This window comes from Stegostoma tigrinum, unplaced genomic scaffold, assembly GCF_030684315.1.
Source record: "Stegostoma tigrinum isolate sSteTig4 unplaced genomic scaffold, sSteTig4.hap1 scaffold_115, whole genome shotgun sequence".
Lineage (NCBI taxonomy): Eukaryota > Metazoa > Chordata > Chondrichthyes > Orectolobiformes > Stegostomatidae > Stegostoma > Stegostoma tigrinum.
The window spans coordinates 983,042-1,008,389 of record NW_026728065.1 but is presented as its reverse complement, the minus strand read 5'-3'; the positions used below and the strand labels follow the sequence as shown (position 1 = coordinate 1,008,389).

At 51.0% G+C, this 25,348-nt stretch overlaps 1 protein-coding gene across 5 annotated transcripts in view; it reads left to right on the top strand.

Moving 5' to 3' along the window:
• Positions 1 to 32: 32 nt before the first annotated feature.
• The window catches only part of LOC132207630 (utrophin-like), a 123,349-nt gene continuing 98,033 nt past the window's right edge, over positions 33 to 25,348 (top strand). The window contains exons 1-3 of one of the 5 annotated variants that reach the window (XM_059643571.1): positions 33 to 872; positions 20,529 to 20,665; positions 22,444 to 22,602. Coding sequence is in view for 1 of the 5 variants with exons in the window: in XM_059643575.1 (XP_059499558.1) it covers positions 20,512 to 20,665 (154 nt within the window). In the remaining 4 variants the exon portion in view is untranslated. Of the gene's footprint in view, positions 873 to 17,716; positions 20,666 to 22,443; positions 22,603 to 25,348 lie in introns of those variants that run through there. The other 4 variants (XM_059643573.1, XM_059643570.1, XM_059643572.1 and 1 more) reach the window with 4 other exon arrangements.

The following is a 25,348-nucleotide window of genomic DNA, read 5'->3' as shown; positions in this document are numbered from 1 at the left end:
TCCTCATCTGAGGTGTGGCAACCTTCAATTTAAACCACCTCCAGTTATCTCTCTGTCCACTGTGAGAGCAGTCCTGTGGTCCCGTCTGGGACTATAGTGACTTTGAATCTGCAAACCAAGATAATTTCTCACCAATGTATTGATCTCATCTTCGACTCAATACAAAAAACCAAAAAAAAAACCCAATGAGATGAATTTTGGATCAGTAATTATACATGGCATAATTGGACAAAAAATGCACTGTTGTTAAAATAATTAGCAATTCAACCAGAAAGGCCACTAATGTGAATCCTGGATCTGTGTATCATTTGAAATGAGTTAATTGTATAGTTTTAGTATTTGACCACAAGATGGAGAATTCTGTTGAGGTGATGTTGTAGCCAGAAGATAGAAAGATGATAGAAATCTTTGGAGAGATATGGGCCAAGCACAGGCAGGTGTATCTAGTTCAGTTTGGGATTGTGATCAGCATAGACTGGTTGGACCAAAGGATCTTTTTTCATGCTGTACGACTGTATGAAACTCAAGCTTAATTGTTCGAAACTCACATTCAGACATATCTAACCTTTATCATAATCTTACAGAAAGATAGTGACTTTTTCCCTCAGAATTGCAGACTCTTTAATTTTACACCTTCAAAGACATTTAGCAGGGAAAGCGTGGATTATAGAGTGAGTTGAGTAGATTGGTTCATTATTAATTCTTAACTAAATTTGATTTATTTTACATTTTGAGACAACATCAGGTGAAGATGTGCGTGATTTCAGCAAGGTGCTGAAAAATAAGTTCAGATCAAAGAAACACTTGGCCAAACATCCTCGCTTGAGTTATTTACTAGTACAAACAGTTCTAGAAGGCGAGAAGCTTGAGAGGTAAGTTTATTGATGTGAGATTTACGAACATATCAGTGCTCATGTGAGAGTTGACAAATATTGCAGCATGATTCATTCTGCAGCTTTGCAGGAGAGTGAGGTTGTCCATTTGCGCATATGTCAGAAGTACACAATACAAAAACAAGGGGGGCTTAATTGATATCATTGGACCTCTCGCCTTCAAAACAGTGTACTTACTCAGAGAGTACATCTGCTGATGACTGGGCCCCTGCAGTCCTCTCCCGCTCACAGGGACTGGCCCCCGCAGCCCTGTCCCGCTGACAGCGATTTCCCCCGCAGCCCTGACTCGCTCACAGGGACTGGCCCCCGCAGCCCTGTCCCGCTGACAGGGACTGTCCCCCGCAGCCCGGACCCGCTCACAGAGACTGTCCCCCGCACCCCTGTCCCGCTGACAGCTCTTTGCCACCGCACCCCCTGTCCCGCTGACAGCTCTTTGCCACCGCACCCCTGACCCGCTCACAGGGACTGTCCCCCGCAGCCCGGACCCGCTCACAGGGACTGTCCCCCGCAGCCCGGACCCGCTCACAGGGACTGTCCCCCGCAGCCCGGACCCGCTCTCAGGGACTGTCCCCCGCACCCCTGTCCCGCTGACAGCTCTTTGCCACCGCACCCCTGTCCCGCTGACAGCTCTTTGCCACCGCACCCCTGACCCGCTGACAGCGATTTCCCCCGCAGCCCGGACCCGCTCACAGGGACTGTCCCCCGCAGCCCGGACCCGCTCACAGGGACTGTCCCCCGCAGCCCGGACCCGCTCTCAGGGACTGTCCCCCGCAGTCCTGTCCCGCTGACAGCGGTTTGCCACCGCAGCCCGGACCCGCTCACAGGGGCTGGCCCCCGCAGCCCGGACCCGCTCACAGGGACCGCCCCCCGCAGCCCTGACGCGCTCACAGGGACTTGCCCCCCGCAGCCCTGACGCGCTCTCAGGGACTTGCCCCCCGCAGTCCTGAGACGCTCACAGTGACTGGCCCCCGCACTCCTGACCCGCTCACAGCGACTTGCCCCCGCTGTCCTGACCCGCTCACAGCGACTTGCCCCCGCTGTCCTGACCCGCTCGCAGCGACTTGCCCCCGCTGTCCTGACCCGCTCGCAGCGACTTGCCCCCTCGGTCCTGACCCGCTCGCAGCGACTTGCCCCCTCGGTCCTGACCCGCTCGCAGCGACTTGCCCCCTCGGTCCTGATCCGCTCGCAGCGACTTGCCCCCTCGGTCCTGATCCGCTCAGAGCGACTTGCCCCCTCGGTCCTGACAAGCTCACGGCGACTTGCCCCCTCGGTCCTGACCTCACAGCGGACTGGCCCCATGCAGTCCTGACCCACTCTCAAGCACCCCACCCACCCTCCTCCTCCTCCCCCCCCAACCATCTTCCTCCCTTCCACCCCCCCACCCTCCTCCTCCTTCCACCCCCCCACCCTCCTCCTCCTTCCACCCCCCCACCCTCCTCCACAACCTCCTTTGCCCCCACCCTCCTCCTCCCCTCCTCACCACCCTCCTCCTCCTTCCAACCCCACCCTCCTCCTCCTTCCAACCCCACCCTCCTCCTCCTTCCACCCCCACCCTCCTCCTCCTTCCACCCCCACCCTCCTCCTCCTTCCACCCCCACCCCTCCTCCCTCCCTTCCACCCCCACCCTCCTAATCCTTCCACCCCCACCCTCCTAATCCTTCACCCCCACCCTCCTAATCTTTCCACCCCCACCCTCCTAATCCTTCCACCCCCACCCTCCCTAATCCTTCCACCCCAAACCCCCTCCTCCTTTCCCCCACCGTCCTCTTCCTTTCCCCATCACCCCCACTTTCTCCCCCAACCCCCCTCCTTTCTCCCCCCAACCCCCCTTCCCCGACCCCCCTCCTCCTTCCACCCCCCCCCACCCTCCTCCTCCTTCCACCCCCCCACCACCCTCCTCCTTCCACCCCCCCACCCCCCCCACCCTCCTCCACAACCTCCTTTGCCCCCTCTCTCCACCTCCCCCTCAGCACCCACCTCCTCCTTCCCCTCCCACCTCCTCTTCTCCCCCCCCACCCCCCTCCTCTTCTCCCCCCACCCCCCTCCTCTTTCTCCCCCCACCCCCCTCCTCTTTCTCCCCCACCCCCCTCCTCCTTCTCCCCCCCACCCCCCCTCCTCCTTCTCCCCCCACCCCCCTCCTCCTTCTCCCCCCACCCCCCTCCTCCTTCTCCCCCCCACCCCCCTCCTCCTTCCAGCCCCTAGCCGCCGCCTCCTTCCAGCCCCTAGCCTCCTCCTCATTCCCCCAACCCCCCTCATTCTCTGCCCCACCCTCCTCCTCCTCCTTTTCCCCAACCCCCCTCCTTCCCCCCTACCACCCTCCTCCTTCCTTCCTACCACCCTCCTCCTTCCACCCCCTACCCTCCTCCTCATTCCCCCCCCCACCCTCCTCCCTTCCCCCCCCCAACCCTCCTCTTGCTCCTCCTTTGTTATCACCGAGTAGGAGGAGGAGTGGGCTGGGGGGCAATGGAGGAGTTGAGGAGGAGGAGAGACAAGGGGAACTGCAGATGCTGGAGAATCCACATGAACCAAGTGTTGAGCTGGATGAACACAGCAGGCCAAGCAGCATCTCAGGAGCTAAACGCTGACGTTTCGGGCCTAGACCCTTCTTCAGAGACGGGGATGGGGAGAGGGAACTGGAATAAATAGGGAGAGAGAGAGAGGTGGACCGAAGAAGGAGAGAAAACAAGATAGGTATTGAGGAGAGTATAGGTGAGGTCGGGTGAGGATAGGTCAGTCCAGGGAAGATGGATAGGTCAAGGAGGCAGGATGAGGTAGAGGTAGGAAATGGAGGTGTGGCTTGAGGTGGGACAGAGGGATGGGTGAGAGGAAGAACAGGGTTGGGATGCAGTGCGGGGAGGGGACGAGCTGAGCTGGTTTTGGGATGCAGTTGGGGGAGGGGACGAGCTGAGCTGGTTTTGGGATGCAGTGGGGGAAGGGGAGATTTTGAAGCTTGTTTTCTCTCCATCTTAGGTCCGCCTCCCCCTCTCTCCCTATTAATTCCAGTTCCCCCACCCCATCCCCGTCTGTGATAGAGGGTCTGGGCCCGAAACGTCAGCTTTTGTGCTCCTGAGATGCTGCTTGGCCTGTTGTGTTCATCCAGCTCCACGCTTTGTTAACGTGGATTCTCCAGCATCTGCAGTTCCCATTATCTTTCCCCCCACCACCACCTCCTCCCCCGACCACCCTCCTCCTCATCCTCCTCCTTACCCTCTCCCTCTCCTGCCTCCTCCTCCTCGACTCCTCCACTCCCCCCACCCTCCTCCTCCTCCTCCTCCTCCCACTCCCACCACCCTCCTCCTCCTCCTCACTCCCACCACCCTCCTCCTCCTCCTCCACTCCCACCACCCTCCTCCTCCTCCTCCACTCCCACCACCCTCCTCCTCCTCCTCCACTCCCACCACCCTCCTCTCCTCCTCCTCCTCCTCCTCCTCCTCCTCCTCTTCCTCCACTCCCCCCACCCTCCTCCTCCTCCTCCTCCTCCTCTTCCTCTTCCTCCACTCCCACCACCCTCCTCCTCCTCCTCCACTCCCACCGTCCTCCTCGTCCTCCTCGTCCTCCTCGTCCACTCCCCCACCCTCCTCCTCCTCTCCTCCTCCTCCTCCTCCTCTTCCTCCACTCCCACCACCCTCCTCCTCCTCCACTCCCACCGTCCTCCTCGTCCTCCTCGTCCTCCTCCACTCCCCCCACCCTCCTCCTCCTCCTCCTCCACTCCCCCCACCCTCCTCCTCCTCCTCCTCCACTCCCACCACCCTCCTCCTCCTCCTCCTCCTCCTCCTCCTCCTCCTCCTCCTCCTCCTCCACTCCCCCCACCCTCCTCCTCCACTCCCCCCACCCTCCTCCTCCTCCTCCTCCTCCTCCTCCTCCTCCTCCTCCCCCCGACCATCCTTCCCTCTCACCCCCACCCTCTTCCACCCCCTGCTTTACCCCCCCCACCCTCTTCCTCCTTCTTCCCGCCCCACCCCCCCCTTCTTCCCGCCCCACCCCCCCTTCTTCCCGCCCCACCCCCCCTTCTTCCCGCCCCACCCTCCCCTTCTTCCCGCCCCACCCTCCTCCTTCCTACCCCCCAACCCCCCCCTCCTTTGACCATACCCTTCCTAGTCCTTCCCCTCCACCCTTCCTACTACTCCTCGTTTCCCCCACCCTCCGCCACCCTCTCCTCCTCACAGCCACTTGCCCCTTCCGTCCTCACCCGCGCACAGCCACTTGCCCTGCAGTACTTAGCAACTGACAGCGACATGCCTCCTCTGTCATTACCCGTCCCCAGCCTCTTGCCACTGCTGTCCTGACCCCCTCAAAGCCTCTTGCCCCTGCAGTCTTCACCCGTCCACGGCGACTTGCCCTTTCCGTCCTGACTCGCTCACGGCTATTTGACACCGCAGCCCTGTCCCGCTCAAAGCACTGGCCCCCGCAGCCCTGTCCCACTGTCTGCTATTTGCCCCCGCACCCCTGACCCACTGACAGCGATTTGCCCCCGCAGCCCTGTCCCGCTCACGGGGACCGGCCCCCGCAGCCCTGTCCCGCTCACGGGGACCGGCCCCCGCAGCCCTGTCCCGCTCACGGGGACCGGCCCCCGCAGCCCTGTCCCGCTCACGGGGACCGGCCCCCGCAGCCCTGTCCCGCTCACGGGGACCAGCTCCCCCACACCCCTAACCCGCGGACAGCTGTTTGCCACCACAGCCCTGAACCGCTCACAGGGTCTTGCCCCCGCACCCGGACCCCCTGACCCGCTGACAGGGACTGTCCCCCGCAGCCCTGTCCCGCTGACAGCTATTTGACACCACAGCCCTGTCCCGTTCAAAGGCACTGGCCCCCGCAGCCCTGTCCCGCTGACAGCTATTTGACACCGCAGCCCTGTCCCGTTCAAAGGCACTGGCCCCCGCAGCCCTGTCCCGCTGACAGCTATTTGCCCCCGCAGCCCTGTCCCGCTCACAGGGACTGGCCCCCGCAGCCTGGACCTGCTCAGAGGGAGGGTCCCCCGCAGCCCTGACCCGCTCACGGGGACCGGCCACCGCAGCCCTGACCCGCTCACGGGGATCGGCCCCCGCAGCCCGGACCTGCTCACAGGGAGGGTCCCCCGCAGCCCTGTCACGCTCACACGGATTTGCCACCGCAGCCCTGACGCGCTCACAGGGATTTGCCACCGCAGCCCTGACCCGCTCACAGGGATTTGCCACCGCAGCCCTGACCCGCTCACAGGGACTGTCCCCCGCAGCCCTGACCCGCTCACAGGGACTGTCCCCCGCAGCCCTGTCGCGCTCACGGGGACCGGCTCCCCCGCACCCCTGACCCGCGGACAGCTATTTGACACCGCAGCCCTGACCCGCTCACAGCTATTTGACACTATGTTGTGCCCACTTTGCCCATGTGTTCAAGGGTAGTATGTTCGGATGGACGGAGGACTGCATCGTAAATAGAAGTAGAGTCGTAGCAGCAGGATGGTAACTTACAAGTCATGTACAGCCACAGAGCGAGTGCTGCGGAGGCCGGACACCTCATGTTGACTGGGTTGATTTCGGAAATGGCGGAGGGGATTGCTATGCTTAGGAAAGTTGGGCTACATTCATTGGAGTTTATAAGATTGAAAAAAATCTTATGTTTTCGCCATTTAAGATTGTTAAGAGGCTTGATAGTGTATATCCGTAGAGATTACTCCCATTTGTGAAAGATTTTACGACCAGAGGCCACATTTTCAAATTGGCTGCCTATTAATTCAGGGAAGAATTACTTCTTTCAGGTTGTAGCAATTTATTGAACACTTCAACCAAGAGTTCAGGCAGACCCTCTAATAAGAGACACCTCCTCTGTATTAATTCTCTAGATTTGACAGAAGATCGGCCCTGTGAGAGGGTCAGTACTGAGGTATTGAAGCTTTGTCAGAAGGCGAATAATGAGTGCGGGCACTGAAGAAGTGCCTCATTGACAGGGGTTCAGTCCTGACCCCTGTGAGAGTTCATCATTGTCAGATGGTCAATACTGAGACAATGCTTCCTTGTAAAAGGATCAGCACTAAAGATCTGCCACACATTTTTAGTGTCAGTATTGAGGAAATGCAGCAATATGAGAGGGTCCAAACTGTGGGAGTGCATTATTGTCAGAAGGCCAAGACTGAGGCAACACCTCATTCTAAGGTGAGGCAATGCCATACAAATAGAAGGTCAGTCCTGAGATATTGCTACTGTGAGAGGGTCAGAAATAAAGGTGCCTCCTTGTCTGATGGTCAGAACTGAGGGATTGAAGCATTGTCAGAGCTTCAATACCGAGGCCTTGCTTCGTTGTCAAAGGGTCAAATCTGTGGGATGGCGACATTGTCAGAGGATCAATGCTGAGGCAGTGCCTCATAATAATGGTGTGTTTTTGATGACAGCGTGCATCGAAGTGGTTCTTTTGTGATTCTATCAAGTGCAGTTCAAGGAATGCTTGCCAATTTTCTGAAAGATGAACATTTATTGAGGAAATAAAAGATGGAGAAAGAGTAATTAAAAAGAATAACAAGTAGAGAGTAAAAAAGAATAAGCCTCATGTTCTTGTGGCCGTGAGGGACCCCTCGATCAACGGCTGGCCTGGAGGCTGAGTTTGTTCCTGGCACCGTTCGCGGTCTCATTCCGAGATGACGTCCAGTGCCGAGGAACAAAATGCTCCCTCTGCTCCGGTGTAACAAACGACTTGGCAAAGAAAAAAACCAGTTACAGAAATAAAATTAACTGTAAAACAGGAATGCTGACAGGACTCATTCAAAGTCAACCATTTCGCAAATATCAAGAAATGTTACCCTTCAGCCCATCCTATTCATGGGGTTGGAACTGCTAGTACCACACGAATGCAGCATCACGACTGAGGCAATGCAGCACTGTGCGAGGGTCAGTATTAAGGGTCAGTTTTGAGGCAGTGCCTTGATGTTATGCAGTCAGAACATTATTGCCACATGTTCAATACAGACAGTGTGTTGACCCTCTGTCAATGCTTCAATGCCTCAGTGCCTACCCTCTGATAATGAATCACTCCAACAGTTCTGACCCTATCTTGCAAGACCTCAGTATGACCTTTCTGACCCTATTACAGTGGGCCACTGCTGCAGTATTGACCATCTGATAATGATGCAATACCTCAGTTCTGACCCTCCTGGCAGTTGTGCAACACCTCAGTCCGCACCCTTTCATCATTCGGCACTTGCTCAATTATGAGCCCTTTGTGAGTTAGTTGTGAGGCAAGACTTCATTGCTGCAGTGTCAGTGCTGAGAGCGGGCCTTTTTATTAGCTCATCAGTACCTCAGGTACTGGCTAATTGTCAGCAGGTCAGTTCTGAGGCAGCGTCTCTTTGCCCGAACCCTGACTCTAAACCCAGCCTCAGCCCTAAACCCATACAAACGCTCGCCTCAGGCTAACCCTCACCTCAGCATTAACCCTAACCCTAACCCTAACCCTATCCTCAGCGTAAACCTTCCCTGCCCTCAGCCCTAATGCTGATCCTCAGGCCGAACATCTAGTCTCAGCCCTAAAGTGAGCCTCAGTCCTACCACTAGCTGTGGCCTCAGCCCTAAAATGAACCGTAACACACAGCCCCAATTAACGCTTAGCCTCAACCCCAACCCTCGCCTAAGCTCCAAGTCTAACCTCAGCCCTCACCTAACCCCCAATACTTGCCTGCCAGAGAGTTAGTACTGATGAAGTGCTTTAGTTTCAGAGATTTAGTCCTGAGAATGCGCTTCGTTTTCAGAGTGACCATCTGAAACAGCGTCTCATTGAAATGGGGTCAGAATTGCTGGAATGCTACATGGAATGGTGACAGATTGTAGGACTGTCGGTGGGTCAGATCTGAGGTAGTGCATCAACGGTGGATGGTCAGTCTTGAGGGAGTTCAGAGGATCAACGAAGAGGGAATGCCTCAATGCAGTGGCGACAGAACTGAGAGAGGGCCACAGGATTAGAGATATGCCACATGATTGGAGATGGTAGGAAGTGCCTCATTGTCAGCAGGTCCGTTTTGTGGCCGGTCGCCATAGCTGGAGAGTCAGTTCTGAGGCAGTGCGTCTTTGTCAGAGGGTCTGTACTGAAGCAGTGCCTCATTATTCGAGAGGGTTTGGTGTGAGGCAGTATCTGATTGGTGCAAGGTCAGCCCTAAGGGAGTGCCTCTTTGTCAGAGGGTCAGTCCTGAGTTAGCGACTCATTGTGAGGAGTTCAGAATTGAGGGACTGACACGTGATGAGAGGGTCAAAACGGAGGTAGTGTGGCTGTATCTGACAGTCCGAAGGGAGTGCCATTGTTAGAAGGTCAGTTCTGAGAAACTGCCTCCGTGTAATGGCATCAGCATTGAAGCTAACCACGTGACGAGCCGATAAAAACTAAGTTATTGCAGTAGCATCAGAGGGCCAGATCTGTAGGAGTGCATTATTTTCAGAGGTGAATACTGAGGCACAGCCTCAGTGTAAGGGGGTCAAAATTAAGGGAGTGCCACACAATTACAGGGCAGTACGGAAGTATTACAGCACTGTGTGCGGCGCAGAATCGATGGAGTGCATCATTGTTATCCAGCCACAAGTGAGGCAGCGCCTCATTGTAATGGATCAGAATAGGGTCAGTACTGAGAGTCAGTACAGAGGTAGTGCAGAACTGTGGAGGTGTCAGAACTGAGGGAGAGCACCATTGTCAGCTGGTCAAAAGTGCCCCATTGTCGTAAGATCAGAACTGAGGGTGTGCTGCACGATGAGAGGGTCAATATAGAGGAAGTGACTCTTTGTCAGTGTTAATACTGAAGTATGACCTCATCTTGAGGGGATCAGGCTTCAGAGAATGCACTGTTGTCAGAGGGTCGGCACTGCAGCAGGGCTATGTTGTAAGGGGGTCAGAATTGAAGGAGTGCCACCCATTTTAGAAGGTCAGTACAGAGGTAATCTAGCACTGTCAGAGGTAAGTCCTGATGGAGTGCCTCATTGTCATTGGATCAGTTTTCAGGCAGTACCTCTTTGGCAGAGCGTCAGTACTGACGCAGTGCCTGATTGTAATGGGATCAGAATTCAAGGAGTGCCACTGCCTCACTGAGGTACTGCAGCTCTATCAGAGGGTCAGTGGCCTATTGTCAGAGGGTCTGTTTGAGCCAGTGCCTACTTGGCAGAGTGTCAGCAATTAGGGAGTTTGCCTTTATCAGAGGGTCAGCACTAGAGAGTGCATTTGTAGCAGCGTGTCAATAGTCAGCCTTGTCCGCCCAAGTCCAACACCAGCACCTCCACATCATCCGCCCACCCTGAGGACTGACCCTCCACCAATGATCTACTGCCTCACACTGGACTGACCAACAATGAGACACTGTCCCTCCAGACCCCCTGACAAAGAAGCAGTGCCTCAGGACTGACTGTCAGGCAAGGAAGGCTCTCTGTCAGTACTGACCCTCTCACAAGGAGACACTGCCTCAGATCATGACCCTCTGACAATAATGCACGCCCACAGTTCAGATTCTATGACGCTGTTGCAGTACCTCAGTACTGAGTCTCTGTTAGTGTGGCACTGCTTCAATTCTGACCCTTCTATAATGAGACACTGCCTCAGTATCGACAGTCTGACAATAGTTCACTCCCACTATTCTGATGCTCTGACAGTGCTGCTATACCTCAGTACTCACTAATTAACAATGAGGGTTAGCGTGAGAGGGTGGCGAGGGTTAGGGTTTGGGTTAGGACCAAGGCTAGGGGTTAGGTGTGAGGATTGGACGAGGTTTTGGATGAGGGTAGAGTTAGGGTGAGGGATGAGACTTGTGTTAGGGTGACTAATGAGGTTAAGTTTGGAGTTCGGGGTAGGGCTCGGGAGAGGTTTTGGGTTAAGGCTGAGGTTAGGCTTCGGGCTGAGTCTATGGTTAGGGTTAGAGCTCAGACCACATTTAGGTTTGGGGCTGAGGCTTCTGCTTAGGTTGAGGGTGAGTGTTAGGCCTGAGGCTAGGCTTAGGCCTGAAGCCGCGGTTAGGTTTGGGGTTGGACTGATTAGACCCACTCTGACCCATTACAATGAGGTACTACCACAGAACTGACTCTCTGTCGATAAAGAACATGAGATGCTGTCAGCTTGTCCAATCAGAAGTCCAATATTAAGGAAATAGTGCACTGTTGGAGAGTTGATAAATATAATATAATATAAAGGGAGTGCTGCACTGTCAGAGGGTTAATGACGTGGGAGTGCTGAAATAGCGCAGAATCAGACCTGAGAGAGTGCTGCACGTTCAGAGAGTTAGTACTGAGGGAGTGCTATAATGTCAGAGGATTGATATCAAGAGGCACCGCCGAAGGATCAGTAGCGCAGTACTGTCCGAAGGCCAATATTGAGAGAGTTCTGCTGCGTCGGTGGGGGTCGATATTACAGAATTGCGACACTATCAGTGTATGGATGTCAGACGGTCAGTTCTGAGGGAGGGCTATGCTGTTGGAGGGTCAATATTGAGTGTGTGCGCGACATTCAGATGATCACTTTGTTGGAGTTCTGCACTGTAACGGAGTGCCACACCGGCAGCGGGTTAATATTAAGGGAGTGCTGCACTGTCAGAGGGTTAAAGATGAGGGAGGGCTTCTCTTTGTGGGGGTGGGTATGAAAGAGAACCTCCTGTTCGGGGATCAATATTAATGTTGTAGAGTCAGTAGAGAGGCAGTGCTGCACTGTGGAGGGTCAATAAGAAGCATGTAGCTCCACTGGCAAGGTGCCAGTGATGACAGAATGCTGCACTGCCAGAGGATCAGCAGTGAGGGAAAACTGTATTGTCAGAGTGTCTTCGTCAAGAAAGTGCCACTCTGTCGGAAGGCCAATATTAAGGGAGTGCTGCACTGTCACAGGATCAATATTAGGGGTGTGCTGCACTAACAGAGGGTCAGTGTTGATTGAATGCTTGACTGTTGCAGAGCCAGGACTGAGGGAATCCTGCATCGTTCCGGTGTCATCATTGAGGGAGTGCTGCACTGTTAAAGGGCCGATAGTAAGGGAGTGTGACACTGTCAAAGGTGGGCTACAGTATCAGAGGGTGAGTAATGAGGGAATGCTGCGCTGTCGGAGGGTCAGCACTGAGGTGGGCTGTACTGTCAGATCGTCAATGTAAATAATAATGTCAGGGGAGTGCTGCATTGTGAGTTGGTCCATATTAAGGGAACGCTGAAACTGTCAGTGATGCTCAGGGTGTGCAACACTGTCAGAGGGAGTGATGTACTCTGAGTGTCAGCACGGAGGCTGACCTTCACTGTAATTGTGTCAGAATTAAAAGACCGGTCAGAGGATATAAACTGAGGCATTTCAGAGCCATCAGAAGGTCGAAACTGAGGTGTTTCAGATCAGTTTGAGGGTGCCTCATTTTAATGTGGTCAGACTTGAGCAAGTGCTTCATTGTCAGAGGCTCAGAACCAAGTGAATGCCTCGTTATCAGACACTGTCCTAAAGAGGGCCTTGTTGTTGGTGGCTGTGTTGTAAGGCAATTCCTCATTGCTGCAGGATCAGCCTTGAGAGTGTGCCAGTCTGGAAGGAGTGCCTAAAAACTGAGAGTGCGCTACACAATTCGAGATTCAGCGCTGAGTAAGTGCCTCATTGTCACAGAGTTGGTTCTGAGGCAGGGTCACATTGCCTTAGGGTCAATTCTGAGGGTGTATGAGGAGCAGACTGTAAATACTGAGTCAGTAGCTCAGTGCATTGGATTCAGAGTTGATGGAGTACAAGATGATTAGAAGTTCGGTCCTGAAGTTTTGCAGCTCTGTCAGAGGATCAGAACTGAGGGGGCAGTGCTTTACTGTCAGCGGATCAGTTCTGAGGCAGTACCTCATTGCTGGAGGGTCAGATGTGGACGAGTGTCACATTGTCAGAAGGCCAGTTCTGAATAAGTGACTTTTTGTCAGAAGGCCAATACTCAGTCAGTGGCTCATTTTGAGCAGATCAGAATTGAGGGTTTGCAACACTTGTCGAGATTCAGTCTGGAGACATTACTGCTACACGCCTGAATTGAGGGAGTGCTGCAAGATTGGAGGGTGAAAATAAACCCGAAAACAGTGACCCCTTTCAATAACCTGTAAAACACAGGGATGACTGTAAATAATCCCTAAAACGCAGAGGCCTTTGTAGGAGTGCCTCAGTGTAATGTTTTCAGAATTGAGGGAGTGCCATGTGATTACAGATTCACTGCTGATGGAGTAGCTCATTGTCACAGGGTCAGTTCTGAGGCAGGGCTGCTTTGCTGGAGGGTCACTTCTGAGTGAGTGTATTAGTATCAGCCCCATGTTGTAGGGACTGTACTTTTCCAGGAAGACAGTTAGAATAATCTTTAATTATAAACTAATCTGAAATACTGTTTGACTTGTTCAGGTTACAATACATGCTGAGTCACCTACAGAATACGCACTTGCTCTCCCTGTCTCTCTCGGTAAGCAAAGGTAGTTTCTTTCAGACTACTCGCAGAAATAAAGTGCTGCGCTGCTGGTCAGTATTGAAGGAATGCTCCATTGTTGGAGGATCAGTACTGAGGGAGTGCTGGACTGTCACAGGGCCAAGATTATGGGTGTGCTGTGCTTTCAGAAGGTCACAAGCAAACAAGCACTGCCAGACATAAAAAACAAAAGAACTGCGGATGCTGTAAGTCGGGAACAAAAAGAAAATTGCCGGAAAATCTCAGCAGGCCTGGCAGCATCTGTGCAGGAGAAAACAGATTCAACGTTTCGAGTCCATTGACCCTTCCTCAGAACTGGGGATCTTCCTCAGAACAGTTCTGAGGAAGGGTCACTGGACCCGAAATGTTATCTCTGTTTTTGCCTCCACAGATGCTGCCAGACCTGCTGAGCTTTTCCAGCACTGCCAGACAACTGACGCTCTGATTGTGAAACACTCCCTCAGTACTGACCCTCCAACACTGCGTACTCTCTGATGACTGATTCTCTGACGGTGCATCTCTGCCACAGTATTAACCCTCCGTCATACTGGTATTCTCTCAGCAATAACACTCTGAGAATGCCATGCTCCCTTACCATTGACATTCTGGCCGTGGGACACCACTTCAAATTTAACCCTTCAGCAGTGCAGCACACACTCATCATTGCCTCTCTGATATTGCAGTGCTGCCTTCATACTGACCCTTTGACAGTGCAGGACACAGTAATATTGAACATCTTCAAGTGCCGCTCTCCCTCAGTGCTGACCCCCCTCTCATTTCTGACCCATTCAGTGTAGCATACCCTTTATTCTGAACCCCTCAGTGCAGCACTCCCTCAACGCTGACCTGCTTCAGTGCTGACCCCCTTCAGTCCTGATACCCCTCAGAACAGCACTCCCGCAGTGCTGACCCCACACTGTGCTGCACTCCCTCAGAGCTCACCCACTTATCGCTGACGACCCCCTCACTTCAGCACTCCCTGATCACCTGGTCGTGCATCACTCCCTTTCTCCGACCCCTCGGACGGTGCAGCACTACGTCAGCGCTGACCCGCCAACAAGATAATGTCAGAGAGATGTTCTCCCATCACATTGACCCTCTGAGACTGGAGCATTTACTAATGTTGGCCCTCTCACAGTGAAGCTCTCCGTTTAGTCCCTCTGACAGACCGCATGCCTTTTATTACAGGTCTTTTCACAACGCACTGCCCCGTCATCATCGATTCTCTGACAGTGTAGCCCTCTGTTAATATTGAATTTGTGACAGTGCACAACTCCATTAATATTTGCCCTCTGATAGTGCAGCCCTTCCTCAGTCCTGACTCTCTGACAATGCAGCAGTCCCCTAATTACTGTCAGAGGGTCGATACTGAGAGAATGCTGCACTGTCAGAGTCAGCTGCCCGCAGTCCTATCAGACATTCAGTATTGAAGGTATGGGAGAGGGTGAGTGTCAGTGAATTCTGCACTGCAACAGGGCCAACAGTGTTGTCCCATGGCCAGAGTGTCCATGGTAAGGAAGAACTGCAATGTCAATGTAACAGGGTCGGGACTGAGGTCAGAATTGAGACAGTACTGCAGGATTAGAGAGTCAGTGTTGTGGCTGCGGAGCACTCTGAGGTTCAGTACTGAGGGAAAGCTTCATGATCAGTGGGTCAGTTCTAAAGCTGTGCTACTTTGTCAGAGGGCCATACTAATGCAGTGCCTCATTGTAATGGGATAAGAATTGAGGGAATGTCGCACATGCATCACTAGCTCATCATTGACTGTCTAACAGTGCAGCACACTCTTAGTATTGACCTTCCAACAGTGTCGAGCAGTGTGACACATTCAGTATTAAGAGAGTACTGCACTGTCAGAGGGTCAATGATGGGAGAGTGCTGTGCTGTTGGAAGGTGTGTACTGAAAGGGAGCCGCCCTGCCAGAGGGCCTATGTTAAGGCAGTGCAGCATTGTGAGAGGGTCGATATTAAGTGCATGCTCCTGTCTCAGACGGTCAATTTGATGGGACAACATGCCTCTGAAACTAACTTGTTGGAGTGCTGCACCGCCTGAGGGTTCGTCTGAAGGGAGTGATGCCCTGTCAGATGATGAGCTTTCCCTCATCTTTAACCGTCTGACAGTGCAGCACTCCCATAATATTAACCCGCTACCAGTGTGGCACTTGCTTACAATTGAACTTCTGACAGTGCACAAGTCCAACAAAATGATCCTCTTGAGTGTCGCACACACTCAATATTGGCCCTCCAACAGTGCAGCACTCCCTCAGGACTGACCGTCTGACATTGATACGTGGATCGTGTAGCAATCCTGTAATATTGACCCACTGACACAGCAGAACTCCCTCAATATTGTTTTTCTGACAGTATTGCACTCCTGATCCTTCGGCAGTGCCCCTTGATATCAATCTTTTCACATTAGACCACTCCCTCAGCACTAACTCTCTGAATGTGCAGCACTTCTCAGGACTGATTCTGTGATATTTCAGCACTCCCACATCATTAACCCTCTGACAGTGCAGCCCTCCCTTTAGATCAACCCTCCAACAGTGCATTGTTTCCTTAATATTGGACCTCTGATTGTGTGATACTCCCTCAGTGCGAAACTCTGACAATACAGCACTCTCTCTGAAATAACTCTCTGATTAAGCACTTCCTCTGTGCTAACCCTCTGAAAATGGAGCTTTCTCTCATTACTGACCCTTTGCAGTGCCGCACTGCCTCAGTACTCACTCACCACAAGTGCAGCACTCCATTTAGAGTGATCCTCTGACAGTGTGGCACTCCCCTAATATTGGTCCACTGACTGTGTGGCACTCCCTTTATACTGACCTGCTCGCGGTGCATCACTGCTCTAATATCAAACCTGCAGCTCTATCAGAGGGTCTGTCCTGAGCAAGTGCCCCATCGTCAGCATGTCAATTCTGAGGCCGTGCCTCTATATCAGTGAGTCAACATTGAGGTAGCTCCTGACGGTCAGAATTACGGGAGTGCCTCATAGTTAGAGGGTCATTAACTGAGGGACAGCCTCATGATCAGCGGGTCAGTCTTTACGGACTGCCTTATAGCCAGTGTGTCAGTTCTGAGGCAGTGCCCTCAATGTAACAGATTTAGAAATGGGGTAGGGGGCACATGATTAGAAGGTCAGTAGTAAGCTATTGGAACTTTGTCAGAGGGTCAGTACTCAGCGAGTGCCTCATTGACATCGGGTCCAGACAGAGGGTTTGCACTGAGGGAATGCTTCCTTTGTCAGAGATTCAGAAGTGAGAAAGTGCCTCATTGTCAGAGGCTCATTCCTGAGGCAGTGCCTCATTGTCAGAGTGACATAATCAGATAGCACTCCCTCAATTCTAAACCTTAATCCTGACCCTCTGACAATGAAGCACTGCCTCAGGACTGACCCTATGATAATGAAGTGTTCCTCAGGATTGAACCATTGACGATATGACTCTCCATTCGTGTTGACCTTCTGATAATGGGGTTCTCCTGAAGTACTGACCCTCTGACGGTTGTGCACTGCCTCAGTACTGACCCTCTAAATATCTGCCACTCGGTCAATTCTGACCTCCTTACGATGAGGCATTACCTCAATACTGACTGGGGTGCAGGTCTCTGGCACAGAGTCTGTCGCTCTTGCAACGAAGGGAAGGGGGTATAGGAGGAGAGTGTTAGTCATTGGGGACTGAATAGTTAGAGGGACAGATAGAAGGCTTGTTTGGAACCGAAGAGACTCACGATTGGTGCGTTGCCTCCAGGTGCTAGGGTCCGTGTTGTCTCGGATAGTGTCTTTGGGGTCCTGAAGGGAGAGGGTGACCAGCCCCAAGCCATGGTCCACACAGGTACCAACGACATAGGTAGAAAGAGGGATAGGGACGTCAGGCAGGATTTCAGGGAGCTCCGCTGGAAGCTGAGAGCTCAAACAAACGGAGTGGTTATCTCTGGTTTGTTACCCGTGCCAAGTGATAGCCCACTTTGACAAATGTTGTGCCCTTGTTCAAGAAGGGCAGTAGAGATGAGCCAGGCAATTACAGCCAGTGAGCCTTAGGTCCGTTGCAGGAAAAGTTTTGGAAAGGGTTATAAGAGATCAGGTTTATAATCATCTCGGAAGCAACAATTTGATTGGAGATAGTCAACATGGATTTGTCAAGGGCAGGTCGTGTCTCACAAACCTCATGGAGATTTTGAGGAGGTGACCAAGCATGTGGATGAGAGAAGGCCAGTTGACGATGTGTACATGGACTTGAGTAAAGCCTTTGATAAGGTTCCACACGGTAGGCTATTGGAGAAAATACGGAGCCATGTGATTGAGGGAGATTTAGCAGTTTGGATGAGAAACTGGCTTTCGGTAAAAAGGCAACCAGTGGTGTTTGATGGAAAATATTCAGCCTGGAGTCCGGTTACTGGTGGTGTGCCTCAAGGATCTGTTTTTGGCCCACTGCTGTTTGTCATTTTTATAAATGACTCGGACGCAGGCATCGGTGGATGGGTTAGTAAGTTTGCAAATGACACTAAAGTCGGTGGAGTGGTGGACAATGTGGAAGAATGTCGCATGTTGCAGAGAGACTTGGATAAAGTGCAAAATTGGGCGGAAAGGTGGCAAATGGAGTTCAATGCGAGGTGATTCGCTTTGGGAGGAATAATAGGAAGGTACAATACTGGGCCAATGGAAAGATTCTTGGTAGTGCGGATGTGCAGAGGGACCTTGGCGTCCATGTACATAGATCTCTGAAAGTTGCCACCCATGTTGATCGTGCTGTGAAGAAGGCATACGGTGTGTTCGACTTTATTGGTAGAGGGATTGAGTTCCAGAGCCGTGATGTCATGCTGCAACTGCACAAAACGCTCGTGCGACCTGTTCTGGTCGCTCCATTGCGGGACGAATTCGGAAGCATTGGAAAAGGAGCAAAGGAGATTTACCAGGATGTTGCCTGGTCTGGAGTGAAGGTCTTATGAGAGAAGGCTGAGCGACTCGAGTCTGTCCTCATTGGGGAGAAGAAGGCTAAGAGGGCCTTTAATAGAAACATACAAGACGATCAGAGAAAGATGAGTCAGGGTGGACGGTGAGAGTCTTTTTCCTAGGATGATGATGTTGGCTTGTACAAGGGGGCTCAGCTACAAATTGAGGGGTGATGGATTAAAGACAGATGTCAGAGGCAGGTTCTTTACCCAGAGAGTGGAAAGGGCGTGGAATGCCCTGCCTGTCAATGCAGTTAACTCAGCCACATTCAGGGCATTTGAACAGTCCTTGGATAAGCATATAGATGATGATGGGATAGTGTGAGGGAACGGGCTCAGATTAGTTCACAGGTTGGTGCAACATCGAGGGCTGAAGGACCTGTTCTGCACTGTATTTTTCTATGTTCACAGATGACACTAAAATGAGTGAGAGAGTAAAGTCTGAAGAGGACAATGAAAATCTGCAGAAGGATGCAGAAAGTTTAAGTGAATGGACAAGGGTCCAGCAGATGGAGTCCAATGATGGGAGATGTGAGGGCATCCATTTTGGTAGCAATTATGGAAAAATGGAGTCTTGCTTAAATGGTGAAAAATTGTAGCATGCTGCTCCGCAGAGGGAGCTGGGCAGCCTTGGGTCTGAATCAGGTAGTTTGCAGATGCGGCTGGTAATTGAGACAGCAAATGGAACAGTGTCCTTCATTGCGAGAGTGATGCAGTTTAAAAATCGGGAGGGTATGCTACAGTTGTATAGGGTGCTGGTGAGGCTTGGTGTGGAGTAGTTTGTACAGTTTTAGTCTCCTCACTTGAGAAAGGATGTACTGGCACTGGAGGGGGTGCGAAGGAGGTTCACGAGGTTGATTCCAGAATTAAAAATGTTGCTGTATGGGGAGAGATTGAGTAGACTCCGATTGCAGTCACTGGAATTTAGAAGAATGAGGGGTGATCTAATAGAAACTTTTAAAATTATGAAACAAATGGATCGGAAATTGTTTCCACTGATGGGCGAAATTCCAACTTGGGGGCACAGCCTCAAAATAAGTGTGAACAGATTGAAAACTGAGTTGAGGATGAGCTTCTTCATCCAAAGGGTTGTGAATCTGTGGAATTCTCTGCCCACTGAAACAGTTGAGGTTCCCTTGTTGAATGTTTTGAAAGCCAAAACAGATAGATCTTTGAACAGGAAAGGAATTGAGGGTTATGGTGAATGGGAGGGTAAGTGGAGCTGAGTCCGCAAAAAAGATCAGCGGAACGAGCTGGAAGAGACAGATGGCCTACTCCTGTTTTATTTCTTATGTCCGTACGTCCTTAGATTGCCATCCTTGTCATTCCTCCTTCCCTGGAATAGGCCAGTTCTGAACGCTGATCAGTAGGTCTTTAAATAACTCCCACGTATCAAATGTTGACTTGTTCAATAAAAGCTCCTCCCAATTAATACTGCTCAGCTCCTACCTAACACTGATGTAATTTTCCCTCCCCCAATTTCGTCCCTTCCCACAAGGTCCTGATTATCCATGGCTGTCTTAAAATGTAAGGAGATGCGATCGCCCATTTAAGAAGCTCCTGGTTCACTGTTTTTCCCAAGTGGGAGTCAGCTACAGGCTTTCTTGTTCCACGATGGGGGAGGAAATGGCCGAGAGGTATTATTGCTGGACTGTTAATTCAGAGACTGAGATAACATTCTGGGGACCTGTGTTCAAATCCCAGCACAGCAGATGGTGGAATTTGAATTCAATATAAAAGAAAATCATGAATTAAGAATATAATGATGACCATGAATTCATTGCCAAATGTCAGAAAAACTCACCTGGTTCACTGATGTGCTTTCGGGAAGGAAACTGCCACCCTTACATGATCTGGCCTACATGTGACTGCAGACCCACAGCAATATGATTGACTTTGAACTGTCCCCTGGGCAATTAGGGACGGACAATAAACACTGCGTAGCTCGGGATGTCCTCCTCCCATTAACAAATAAATAAAATTGGATTCTAGATCTTCCGATCCAAGATCGTTTCTTGCTCTCATACTAATTTCTTTGCTTACAGTCACTTTCCCTCCTGCCTGTCTTTTTGGAATGCCGTATAGCCCTGCGCACTTAGCTCCAGTGTTGATCTCCTTGTAACCATGTCTTTGTAATAGCTATAAAATCATGCCCGTCAACCTAGAAATGTGCTATTAATTTGTTGATTTTGTTCTGAATACAATGAGCACGCAAGCAAAGAGCCATGAATTTAGCTTTATCACTTGATTTCACCTCTTGACACTATTTACAGCTGTTTTCTGTTTGTACATGCTTGTCTTTTCCAGTAGCACGCTGAGTATTGTTATCCCGATAGTTCTTTCGTATCAGTCCGTGTGTATTCCTGGGCGAATGTGCTCGTGTGGTCTCAGGAGTTGCGGAGGTCACGGCTCTGGGACAGCCGTTTCATCGCTCTATGCTGCAGGTAAGAAGAAAAGAAAATCTCTTGCTCTGAGCTCTGCAAACCTGGGCAATGTCAAAAGGGAAACAAGGTCATAAGAATTTAAACAAGAATCTCAAAATTAACTGCTGAATTCATATCAACATTACGGGCATCGCCCAACTTAGTGGCCACAACATCCCACTTTCTATTCTTCACAAACAATCCAAAGGCTGAAGTATCCGTATCCCTCTTAACTTTTATGGTTTTTGAGCTAATTTCTTGTTTCTAACTTGTGCATATTTGTGGTGCCTTATGACTTCTTGCATTTAGCAATTGATAAAACTCACTCTCTCACGAGTTCAGGAGAAGCTAGTTTTATAGAATCCCCAGTGTGGAAACAGGCCACTCAGTTCAATAAGCCCACAGCAACCCTCCAAAGAGCATCCCACCTAGACCCATCCCCATTCCCCTCCTCTATCCCTGTCAGCCTGCATTTCCCATGGCTAATGTACCTAACCTAGACATCCGTGGGCACTGTGGGTAATTCAGCATTGCCAATCCACCTAACCTGCACATCTCTGGACTGTGGGAGGAAACCAGAGCACCCAGCAGAAACCCACACAGAGAAGGGGAGAATGTGCAAACTCCACACAGACAGTCATCGGAGGCTGGAATGGAACTCGGGTCCCTGGTGCTGTGAGGTAGCAGTACTAACTACTGAGTCACCGTGTCACCCTGAGTTATCTTGACTCCTTCTGAAACATAGGAAGGTATCCACAAGACAAAGATCCTTTTTAGTCAGCTTAATTCATACCAACTGAGGTAGATCTAGTTGGGTGTGTAAAGAAGGGGAGTCTTTCACGAGGGAACTGAACAATTTGGGAGACTCAGTCACCGAGGGAGCCTGACCCGAAGACTGGTCAAAACAATAATGATTCGATATGAATTAGTTAGAATGCAGCTGTTAACAGTAATCCTCCATCCCTATGTGGGAGCGAGATTTAACATTCAAAATCAAAACTGAAACTCTTGAACAAGGTAGTTCAAAACAGCCAGTTCTCTGATTGAGGTTGTTGACTTGCTCGCCGAGCTGGCTTCTTCTCATTCAGACGTTTCGTCACCATGATCGGTGACATCATCGGTACAGCCTCCAATGAAACGATGGTATTCTACTCTGTCTGGAATTGACACTGTCCGGTCTGTTACCATGAGTACTGTCATTTCCGGTTTTGATCTGTATGGGTTTGTGTGTGGGGGTCCAATTGTATCTGTTTGTTGGTTGCATTATGGGTGGAGAATCACGCCTCTCAGAGGACACTGCGACAAGGTAACCGTAGTAGCCCAAGCCAAGCATAGACACGCACAGGAATTCCGAGAGGCATGGTTCTGCACCCGTTCTCCAGCCTCACATTCTTGGTCTCTTCAGTCTGAATATGATCACTCAACCATATCCTTGATGACAAACAATAGAGTCTTACTTCCCAAAATCTACAAACAGGACTGCCCAGACAGATCCATTTGTTCTAATGATATCATCTTCTGCTGGAGGGATTCCGAAATGTCTGCATTCTTCCTCAACTGAGCATTCCTTGCATTCGTGGTTGACAGAGCTGTCAGCCACGTCCATTGTGCTGCAGGGTTCCCAAGCGGAATATGAGTTGCTGTTCCTGCAACTTTGGGGTGGCATCATTTGTGGCACTGCAGGAGGCCCATGTTCAGTTTGGTTATGACTTTTGAGGAACGGATGGTCCCTTGGAGATTGAAATTGGAGAAAGATTTCAGGATTTTTTCATGTTCTTGTCTTTCTGTTGTGCCCCTAGGAAAAAAGCAATGAAAGTGCCGTTAATGTTTTGCACGGCGAGCTGCTGCACACTAACCGGTCTCACACCATTACCATCACCTTGCCCTTGTGAAGGCAGATATGGATAAGGTTCTCAAAGCTGATAGAAGATTGAAACCACTCTAATCCTGTGACGATGGTAAGTTTCCCTTCTTTAAAAAAAAATGCTTGCAGCTGAATTCGCATAATATAGAGCACAGTGGCTCTGGTTAACACCACTGTCTCAATTCCACCCTTTGGTGACTTTCTGTGTGGAGTTTGCACATTCTCTATGTGCCTGCATGGGTTTTCTCCGGGTGCTCGAGTTTGCTCCCACAGTCAAAAGATGTGCAAGGTCGGTGGATTGGCCGTGCTAAATTTCCCAAGGTGTTCAGTGATGTGTAGGTTAGGTGAGTTATAGGTGGATGGGTCTGGGTGGGATGCTGTGAGGGGCAGTGTGGACATGTTGGGCTGACCGACCTGTTTCCACACTGTAAGGGTTCTCTGATTCATGATTCCATGATTTTACTGAGCGCAAAGGTACAATATTGACTCGTCATATTTGTCTCACCTCTTTACACATTGATAAGAAAGCTTTAATGTCAGTTTCTATGCATTTGCAACTTGTCTGCTGTCTCTGACAAGGCTGACGATATCTCCTTCTCTAATGCACATCTCCTGTCCCCTAACACTGAGAGGTGACACTTGCTTTTCATTTAGTACAATAAAAAAAACAATAGCCTCCATATTACATCCAGCGGCTTCTCTTAACACTCTCACACTGTTCTTTTTTTCCTCCAGGTATTGACCACCCATCATTTCTAATTCCTCATCTCATCTCTCTCTCATGCGCTCTCTCTCTCTCTCTCTCTCATGCACTCTCTCTCTCTCTCTCATGCGTTCTCTCTCTCTCTCTCTCTCTCTCTCTCTCTCTCTCTCTCTCTCTCTCTCTCTCTCTCCCTCCCTCTCCCTCTGTCTCTCTCCCTCTGTCTCTCTCCCTCTGTCTCTCTCCCTCTGTCTCTCTCCCTCTGTCTCTCTCCCTCTGTCTCTCTCTCTCTGTCTCTCTCTCTCTCTGTCTTTGTCTCTCCTCTCCCTGTTCTCCCCCATCACTTCACTCACAGGCACCAACAGAGGTTCACAGTCACACTATGTTGCACATGCATATTCTGTCCCTCATGCACAAACACACTACACACACACAAAAAAAAGTCAGGAACACAGTCTCTCACGAACACACTCTGTCACATTCTCACTCATTCATACTCCATACCGTCACACAGTCGTACACGGTCTTGCACACATTCTGTGGCACACTTGCATGCACTGTTGCAGGATCTTTTGCCAATGCTCTCACTCTCAAGTACACACATACTACCACAAATCTCTCCCTCACACACTTAGGTTTGCAAATTCACTTGCTGTCAAGCTCACTCACACTTACAGACACACTCACTCCCTCATGCATGCTGTAACACTCCCTTCTTGTGCTAACTCCCTTTCACACACTCTCAAGCACAGTCACTGGCACACACATTCTGTCGTGCGCACACACACACTTTCATGCACTGTCTTTGCACTCTTGAGCACAATCATATGCTCACCTCTCTCTTGCACACAGTCAATTTGATTTGAGTCAGAGATAATGGGAGCTGCAGATGCTGGAGAATCCAAGATAATAAAATGTGAGGCTGGATGAACACAGCAGGCCAAGCAGCATCTCTGATGAAGGGTCTTGGCCCGAAACGTCAGCTTTTGTGCTCCTGAGATGCTGCTTGGCCTGCTGTGTTCATCCAGCCTCACATTTTATTATCTTGATTTGAGTCATAATTGTCACATGTGCCCAGGTACAGTGAAAAGTTTTCTTCTGCATGCAGTATAGACAGGTGATATCAAACAAGGCGCATGAGTGAAACGGAACATAGTGACAGCTACAGAGAAGATGCACAGAGAGCAAGATCAAAATTAGATTTAAGCTTTTCAGTGTCCTATTCAGATGTCCAATAACAGCAGTGAAGAAGCTGTTCTTGAATCTTTTCACGCATGTATACAAACTTTTTTTACATCTTCCCTTCAGAAAAAGGGAGAAGAGAGTGTAATTGGCGGGTGAGAAGGGCCTTTGATTATGTCAGTTTCTTTCCCGAGGCAGCGGGAAGTAGAGGTGGAATCAACGAATGGAAGGCTGGTTTGCATGATGGACTATGCTGTGTTCATGACTCTGCAGTTTCTTGTGATCTTAGGAAGAGCAGTTGCCAAACCATGCTGTGACATGCATCCAGATAGGATGCTTTCTCTGGTACATGAATGAAAGTTGACCTTGCGGACACTCCAAATTACCTTAGCCTGCTGGGGAAATAGAGACATTTGGTGTGCTTTTTTGCCCATTGCGACGATCTGGGTGGACCAGGAGAGATTGTTGGTGATCGACACTCTCAACTATCTCCACCTCAGCAACATCTCTCTCAGTGTCTGATGCAGGCGCTCACACACTCACATTCTGTCACCTATTCTGTCTGTCTGTCTCTCCCTCTCTCCCTCATCGCCCATCTCTCTGTCTCGCTCTCTCTCTCTCTGTCTCGCTCTCTCTCTCTCTGTCTCGCGCTCTCTCTCTGTTGCTCTCTCTCTCTGTTGCTCTCTCTCTCGCGCTGTCTCTCTCTCTCGCGCTGTCTCTCTCTCTCGCGCTGTCTCTCTCTCTCGCGCTGTCTCTCTCTCTCGCGCTGTCTCTCTCTCTCTCGCGCTGTCTCTCTCTCTCGCGCTGTCTCTCTCTCTCGCGCTGTCTCTCTCTCTCGCGCGCTCTCTCTTCCTCCCCCACCCCCCAACCTCTCTGGCTCTCTCTCTCTCTCTCTCTCTCTCTCTCTTTTTCTCACACACCAACTCATTGCTCAGTATTCCATGGTATCTGAATTGTT